This window comes from Alnus glutinosa, chromosome 12 (assembly GCF_958979055.1).
Source record: "Alnus glutinosa chromosome 12, dhAlnGlut1.1, whole genome shotgun sequence".
Taxonomy (NCBI): Eukaryota; Viridiplantae; Streptophyta; class Magnoliopsida; order Fagales; family Betulaceae; genus Alnus; species Alnus glutinosa.
This window is the reverse complement of record NC_084897.1, coordinates 1891297-1900338: the sequence shown is the minus strand read 5'-3', so window position 1 is coordinate 1900338 and position 9042 is coordinate 1891297. Positions and strand designations below refer to the sequence as shown.

Below are 9042 nucleotides of genomic sequence, written 5' to 3'. Positions count from 1 at the left end.
AAGAGAAATATATAAAAGAAGGAAGAAGAATTAAAGCCTATGTTAAACTATACTACAATGCCATCAATTTTTTTAAATTATATTTATATTCTCTAAATACAATGTTATTTACACCATAGCTTTAGTCCCGTAGAAGACAAATGTGTGGATAAGCTGAGCTGGTTGGAGATTAGGGAGAGCTGATATTTCCGTCCCATGACCCGCTTTTTATTTTTTAATAAAAATAAAAATTTGTTTTTTATGTGCTTCCATGTGTGCCACTGCCATACATACCACCAGAAAGAAACAAAATAAAATTAAAAATTAAAAATAAAATTGGCTGCCATAAAACTGCTCCCAAGTCCCAACAGGCAATAACATTGTATTTAGAGAATTGATAGAGACAATACGTTCAACCGTCTCCTCTCCTCTCCTCCTTTTAATAATAAAAAAATCAAATTTAATAAAAAAGAAAAACAAAAACAAAAGAAAAGTGTGTATTTTTACTTTTAAATTTAATTTTTTTATTATTAAAAGGAGAAGGGGGACGTCCCCTCTCTATTAATTCTCTTGTATTTAATGTTTGACATTGGAGAAATGATTGTTGGACCGTCTTCCAACCGACTTTTTTATTAAAAAAATAATATTTTTAATAAAAGAACAATTTTTAATGTCACATCAAAATTTGTTTTTGATTAAAAAAACTCCTTTTTTTAATGAGAAGGGGGCAGGTGACAGTAAACCAATCACTCCTCTTGACATTGAGTTCAAGATAATAATGTAAACACATCCAACCGAGAAATTGGACCATTATCTTGTTTTTTACACGGTGGGTCCCTTTTTTTGTTCTTTTTTTTAAAAACAAAAAAAAAAAAAAAAAAAAAAAAAAGAAAAGAGTTTTTCTTATTAATACTGGGTTAAATCATACTTATCTCAAAACTTAAGTATAAAAAATGGTGAATTAGGTTGGGATTTAAACTCTGAAAAGCAAATTACGGAGCGAATTAATGATCATTGTTGTAATACCAAGTTGAATTACAAATTATTTTTAAAGTTTAAGCATTTGAATAATTACCTAATAACATTTTTTTTTTCTTTGAGTCATTATATTTATATCTGTGACAAGTGTAGAAGTAGAACCATTTCTGGATTTCTCTATCAGAATTATTTCCTAATTTTAATTTATGGGAAAAATAAAATAAGATAAGATTCGAAATAGTTAATGCCCATCATACATACGTCGCTTTGATTACTGACAATGAACCAATAACTATTAACAACTTAATTAATTCATTGGCGTTTGCCGGCCAAATCTCACGTGACTTTTAAAATTATTATTGAATCAAAATTCAATAATAATTATCTTAAATTCAATAATAATTTTAAAACTCACATAATATTTCGGAGGACTAAAGGCTGCAATCCCTCACAAACATTACGAATTCATTCCTATTCGGCATGTAAATCCTTTGCCCGGTCCATCAACTTACCAACCCTATAGCATATGATATAAATAGCTCTACACCGAATTCTTTCCTAAGCTATGTCAATAACCGTCTCTATTATTTTTGGCATGAAACAATATACATGATGGGGTTGTGGGTGTAGGGTAGGGACGGAACTAGAAAGTTAATTTTAAGGGGGTTAGACTGTAGTAAAATTTTCTTCAGGGACCAAAGTTGATAAATAAGACTTAAAATGTGTTTTCTTAACCAATTTAAAAGCCAAAAAAAGAAAAAAAAAAAAAAGAAAAAAAGAAAAAAAAGAGAGGCACTTTTGACAATTTTTTTTTTTTTTTGGCTGAATATTGTAGGAGAATATTCATAGTAGGACAATCTCCAATAAAAGTGTAATAAAATTCTTTATAAAAAGCGGTAGACATCAACTAATTAAAAGAGAATTGTCGTCTACTTCATTTCGATCCTATCTTGCTTTCCCCACTGTTATTCTTTTTTATTCATATTGACTTAAGCATTGAAGTTATCTTTTGACGGCACATTTCGACAAGCTCTTTTGCTAATTTTTCTCTCTCCTTACAAGCACTCTCTCATCAGTACCTCGACACACGATCAACTATTCTAACGATTCCCAATCGTAGCAACTAAATTAAGAAGTCAATTTCATAGTTGACCGGCAAACAATGGATATATGGTCCTCCACAGTATTACAGTTACACATAAAAAGTTAGTCTCATATTAGGTAAGTGGATTGTCCACATAATAAGTAAATTATAAAGACGTTCATCAATGATAAGTCGTTCATTTATTATTCCCTAAATAAGACTGACTTTTAAAATAATAAGACAAATATAGCTAACTTTTTCTTAAATAATTATAACTCCAATTTGAACCAAATCAAAACTTAGTATCGCATTAATGCATGTATAAAATCATTGCAATGGATGGGTGTATGGTGCAACTGTGCAAGTTAATTAACATATAGAAGCAGAGATGACATGCATGACTCAGCATGAGCAATCAACCCTCAGTATTCAGATTTTTTATTTTTTTTATTTTTTTTTTTTACATATATATATATTTTAACAGTGGAATCTTTTTCTATTGTTGATTGTAATTGAAGGGGAAAAGGGGAAGAACCAGAAATGCTTTCAAATATTTTATTGAAAACAGCCCACTTTTTCAAATATTTTAGATTATACTCCACTTTTTAATTTAAAATATACTGAAGGTGGGAAACGTCATATAATATATAATTTTGTTCATCAATTGGAGCATAGTTTATCAACTTGCCTAATCTCGTCATCACAACCCTTTTCTTTTTTTTTTTTTTATTTAAAAAAAAATGAAAACAAAACTTAGTACTGAAGAATTGGGTAAAATCACGATCCATCATTTAAAATCAATCACGAATCTTTCTTTAAAATCATTCATTTTTAAAAAGCACTCGTTTGTTTACGATTTAAAAATGTAGATATTTTCATATTTTTAAAATGTTATTTTTTACAAATACACTCTATACATAATACTTTTCATAATTTTGTTTAAAAATGCGTTTTTACTCTACGAAATCAAGAGCTAAAGTTAATGTGCTTGAAAAGTATATAATTACCTTGCATATTTTTATTTAATTTGAATCAAAGTACTCCAATTCGATCAAAACTAGCCATAACTCCATCGAACATATATAATAATAGCACTAATTTCTGTCATTTTAGCAAGTTTGGACCCTTTGACCAACTCATACAAACACAATGCATGTACATGCACATGCAGACCTCAACACTTTCTACCATGATATTGCATTGCCACAAATAGTTCCCCCCCCCCCACCCCAACACATTTTATCAGTGTATCTTGTTTCATTTTAGCCTAATAGTACCTTGGACTATTTAGTCCACACACAATGGTGTGGCTCGGTCCTGCCAAGATCCATAGATTAATCCTTGACCCTATCCCAACGCTGTTTTATGAATGGAGCCTTGAATCACAAGCTATGTTCGGCTGGCTTGCCCCAAGAAAAAGTAGCACCCGGCTCTCAAGATTCGAACCTATGATAGAAAGGAGAAATGCCCTACCATGCATCCCAGGTCCTGACCATCAGGCCAGCCCTTGGGGTTCTCCATATATACATATATTCCACAAACTTTGACAATTTTGAGCATAAAATTTTCTTTCAAATTGGATTATTAATATATTACTTCTCCTGAGCATTACCCTTTCTGGGCACGTAATTTTTACGTACATTTTTAAACCAACATATATTTCCACATCCATTTAAAAAAATGAATGTAAAAATTGCATGTTCTGAAAATACATGCCTTCGACCTACTTTGTTAAGAAACTCTGTCTCATCCGGTGAGATAACTTCTTCTTAACCTTCATTTCCGTTATTGGATCCAAACTGGGTTTCCACCCCTTGCCTGATAATTGCCTACTCAAATATTCCGGCATCCCATCTAATATCTCCGGCAGAAACTCCGGAACGAACCTCTCCTCGGTCCGCTCCATGCTTTCCTTCTTTTGCAGCACAAACGCTTGTCCATCCCCTAAACCAGCCGGGCATATCCGGGCAAACAGAGGAAGAAACCTTGACGAAGACAAAAGAGACCTCGAACGTAGAACTGAATTTGCGCTTAAGAGAATCCGGCGAACTTCTTCGCTGGACATGGCGGCCGGCTTCCCTCGCTTAATGGGAAGCATTATGTAAATCTTTTTCGTCTCCAACTTCATGTCAGCCGGTAATGGAGTCGGCCTCTTTCCATTCACAGCTGACTGTAACTCAACGACAACTTGTTGTGAGTGCTCCAACATCAGCTCGGCAACGGTTAGTGGTTTATCGAATTCATGGACCGTGCCGTCGGAGAGAACGACTTTTCCGGTAGCATCTGATCGACGGTATGTTATATTGTTTCCCATGAAAGAGAGAAGAGAGCGTGTGATCTGTGATGGGATCCGCTTGGTAAAAGCGTGGGTTTGTATGGCGTTTTATTAAGGAGTTGAGTTGAGTTGAGTGCGTGTGAATTTGTAGGAGGTGTTTGTTAAACGGCTCCATCTTTGTGAGGGTCATGTCGGCCGGTGGACTTGGTGAGATTAGTCGAAGACATTGACGTAATTGATTTGCTCCTCAACGGCACTGATCTAACGTGAAGTGATCTGTGTGTTTGATCTAACGGCTATAAATGCTTTGAATCTCTAGTACCTAATCCGAAAAAGATGTCAAGGAACGGTTCAACTGTAACTGTATTAACAAATCCTTAAATTATACATAATGAAGGAGTTGAACTCGACACTTCAACTATAATTAAGTTCTAGATTTTGAATTCATATTCAAGGGATTCTACGTTGTTGGTGCGTTCTCCCTTCTTTTTTTCTTTTTTTTTTTTTCTCGATCTTGAGGGGAAAAGAACAAGATTTTTCATATTACCGTTGTTAGGGAATTATAATTCTCGAAGCCCAAATGGGCCCATCACAAAGGTTAGGCTTAGGTGGTTTACCCGATTCAGATAAACTCGATTCTATAGTGCCCGAAATCCAGAATGTCCATAACAGATCACAGGTGGGCCTGAAAGTCTTACTAGGGCCTACATGCAGTCACTAGAGTCTAATTTAACTAAGGCCTAGCCTACTTCTGATCGTATATCCGAAATTATGAGAACTCGAGATACCCAGATGTATCTCAGGCATTCAGCCCACATTCCACGAAGCTGCTCCCAATCCAAACATGGGTATGCACATTCTAAATTATCGGAAGGCATACGTTCGTAACGTGCAATAACCCACGAATCATGATCAGAGAAACGTTCTCCTCATTTCAAGGGATAAACCGGCTCAATCCTACAGTATAAATACAGAGCAACCTCCAGGTATTCTCTAGCTAAAATTATTGTTATTGAGGCATTATATGGATTATCCAAATAACTAATTTAAGCATCGGAGTTAGATCAGCTGGCACTCCTAGCAAGCACCCTCACTGATTTTCTTATTTTGTATAAGGAGATTGCCATTACTTTCTGAAGTTTGTGTCACCTAACCAGGAATTGTTTCAACAACCATCCTATTAATTAATTATAAGTTGCCAAGACCAAACACGTGAAATATTTAATTGAAATAAAAGGTAAATGACATACAAAAACAATGTTCAAACTTAGAACTTGTACTCTAATGTTTTATTAAATCAACAGTTATCTCAAAAGTTGAAATTAATAGGAAATAGTAAATTTAATTATTTAATCGACATTTTTAATAATAAAAAAAAAAAGTAAAGTGGAGATGAGAAAGAAAGCCAGAATCCTTATATCTGTACATGAGCAAAGGTTTAAGATTATAGTGTATTGATTAGTTTTGAAGACTATATGAGATAGCTTAGGACATAGGCTTACAAAAGTTTATGATTATTTGATTGATTATGGTGATCAACAGATACAGGATACATTGGTCATTTATATAATTAAGGTTTGGGTTTAAGAATTAGATAATTAATGTGAGTTAGTGTTGATGATAATAATATATGTTTGAACAAAAACAAAGAGAGATGACCTGAACAATGTTAATTAAACGCAATTAAGTGACAGTGATCAGCAGCCAACATGAATGATGGCCACAGTTTAACTAAGAACCCATGATTATTCTATACAATTAATTACTGGGGCATGGACAAAGCAAACCTCTAGAGTAGCTTGCTTAATTCCCTTGATAAATTTCAGCATAATTGCGGCCATGAAAATGATTGTACTACAAAAGCTTTTATTACAATTCATTCACAATTTTTTTTTTTTTATTTTTTTTATTTTTTGGGTTGAATTAAAGCTTTATATACCGAACTCAAACCAATACAACACTCCAGTAAATATTGGAATCACATCCAACAGAAGCCAAACGACTTCCTCAAAACACCAAACAGAAGAAAAGGCTACACAGAGCCCTCCAAGCAACCAAGCTAGAAAACAAACAACAAAAAAACAGATAATCCCAAAATAGACAAACAAATCTATTTATAAGAAAACTTGGCTAACAATCTAACTTTAACTTCCCATCTAATCTTGAACAATAAACCTTCTTCAGGCTTGGGAGACCGGCTATGGAGCAACGCATTTCTATGTAACCACAAATTATATGTTATTGAAGCAAAGCAAAGTTTTATAGCAGTAGCTTTCACAATCTTCCCTTTCATATCTGCAAACTCCAAATAGCAACTGTATTCCAAGATAATGGAGGATTAACTATCCTACAATCTGCTATCAAAGCTCTTCAAACTCTCCTGCTCAAACTACACTAAAAAAAAATGGTCTCTATTTTCCTGCCTTGAGTGACAGAAAAGACATAAGCTGTTTCCACTATAACCCCATTTGCACATATGATCCCTAGTAACAATGGCATCCTTGAATGCAAGCCAGATAAAAAATGCATGCTTAGGAATAGCAGCCGAAAACCAAACAACATCATGCCATTCCACCTATCGTTTCTTTTCCCTAAGCTTTTCCCAAGTATCAACACTTGAGAACTTACCACTTCTAGAATCCCATACCGGTTGGTCAGCCTCATCAAACTCAACCTCGTGTAATCTACTTTGGATCTCAACAAGGGCCTCTGATTTGGCATGGGGTCAAAACCAATCACATGTACTAATAATATAGAGAGTTTATGTCCAATGGAAGGTCCAACATTATACATCACTCTATGCCCATATTTATCTAACAAGCAACCTACTGGATGCCAACTGTCATGCCAAAGGAATATGCTTCTACTATCTGCAACCTTAAATTTGATAAATTGCTTAGCAACATTTCGAATATTCAAGAGCTTTTTTTAGCTCCAAGGGCAGTATTGGGGAATGGACAACTCCCAGAAACTATGCCCTTTCAATCTATTATGATGAATCCAAGCTACCTAAAGTGAACCAGCCCTAAAGAAGAAATTCCATATATGGTTAAGCATTGAAACAATGTTCCAAACAACCAACTTTTTAATCCCAAAGCCACTCTCCTTTTTGGGCACACAAATACTCTTCCAAGCAACTTTAGCACGAGCATTCAAATACTTTCCATTACACAAAAATTTATTAAACTTTTGCTCCAAAAGCCGGATTATCCTCTTGAAAAGAATAACAATTCTTGTCCAAAAAACCTGAAGGCTAAACAGAATAGAGGTAAGAAGTTGTAACCTTCCAGAAAAAAAAGATGTTTAGCCAACCAAGAATCCATTCTTACTGTCACCCGACTAAGTAGGCATTCACAATCCGCAGCAGAAAGGTTTTTTTTGTAATTAAGGGCACACCCAAATTCATTCACAAATTGATAGCGCAGCCATAATTAATAAAACGAGTAAGATCGAGTAGACAGTTGACAAGTCAAATTTATTTTCACCAATTATAAACCGTTACGTCAGTTTGTAAAAGTCGTATCCCTGACAGCCACTCATTCTGTCATGCACCTAATGGCCGGCGTTCATCGAACTAAAGTTGGTTTCAAGGTTGGACATGGATTATAGAGAGGTGATTCCTATACATCACATGTACAACAAGGGTACAACATCCCTTTCACATGGGGTAGACCCCACAGTGTGTGGAGCCCACCCCATGTGAGAGGGGTGTTGTATCCTTGTTGTACATGTGATGTACATTTATCATTTTCCTGGATTATATATGCATATCCCAAGTAATTGCACACTAGCTAGCATCAGAATTACTCCCGAATTTCCTAAATTTATAGAAGAATTTAGATAAATCTATCGATCAGTTTAATATGTTCAATATTTTGGAAGCAGGCATCAACTATATATAAGTCTATAACGCAACAATTGCATATGTCAAAGAAAATACTGACTAATTTGTGAACAATTTTGGACGTACAACGAAGGCCTCAATCTTACATGTTGGGGTTTCCCATAGATTATAACAAGGAAACTCCCTGCCCGAAGCACACAAAACAATCAAGAAATTAAGACACAGTTTCTCAAAAACCCTCAGAAATAGGCTCCAAAGCAGGACTCCACCGCTTACAGTTCCAAAACTGGTGGCCGGGAAGTCCAGTAACCTGATCCCCTCCAAAACCCTTAACCTGATCATCTTCTCCCGCCTCCGTATGCTCCGTCGCCGTCGACGTAGCCGGTAAAACCTTGGAGCCACTTGGCTTCAACATGCTTGCTCTTTTCTTACAAGCCAGCTCTATTATTGCCATCTCCAACTCAGAGACCTTACAGTGAGCTCTGCTCGTGGGTACCAGAAGGTAAACCTTTCCTGCCGAGAGGTCGTCCTCGGCTCGCATGGCCGATATGCGTCGAGTTTGTCGTAGCTCTTCCACCGGAGCAACTGCGTGGCCGGGTTGTTCCAGCATGAGCTCCGCGGCTTTTAGAGGCAGCTTGAGTTGTTGCAGGTTACCATGGGCATCAAAGAGCTTTACTGTTTGAGCTTCCGCGGATTGAGGAAAGCAGCAAGATGAATAGTTTCCCATCTGGGTCTTCAAATAGAGAGAGAGAGAGAATATGAATGTTACAAAAGACTATGGCAATGGCTGATATCGGAGTGAGAGTAGTGAGGAGTGAAGGTTTTGGCTTTATAAAGCTTCGGAAATTGGAAGGAGAGAAGGGTCAAAGAAAAAGGAGGACT

At 35.7% G+C, this 9042-nt stretch overlaps 1 protein-coding gene across 1 annotated transcript; it reads right to left on the bottom strand.

Annotated features, from left to right (window-relative positions):
• Positions 1 to 3600: 3600 nt before the first annotated feature.
• On the bottom strand, positions 3601 to 4511 carry LOC133851807 (uncharacterized). Its single transcript, XM_062288391.1, has one exon. It carries the CDS (start codon positions 4353 to 4355, stop codon positions 3765 to 3767), a length of 591 nt encoding a protein of 196 aa, XP_062144375.1. The 5' UTR covers positions 4356 to 4511; the 3' UTR covers positions 3601 to 3764.
• Positions 4512 to 9042: the final 4531 nt, after the last annotated feature.

What these genes read in the sequence shown, in the direction of transcription:
- LOC133851807 (XM_062288391.1), bottom strand. Translation starts at nt 4,355, where the DNA reads ATGGGAAACAATATAACATACCGTCGATCAGATGCTACCGGAAAAGTC.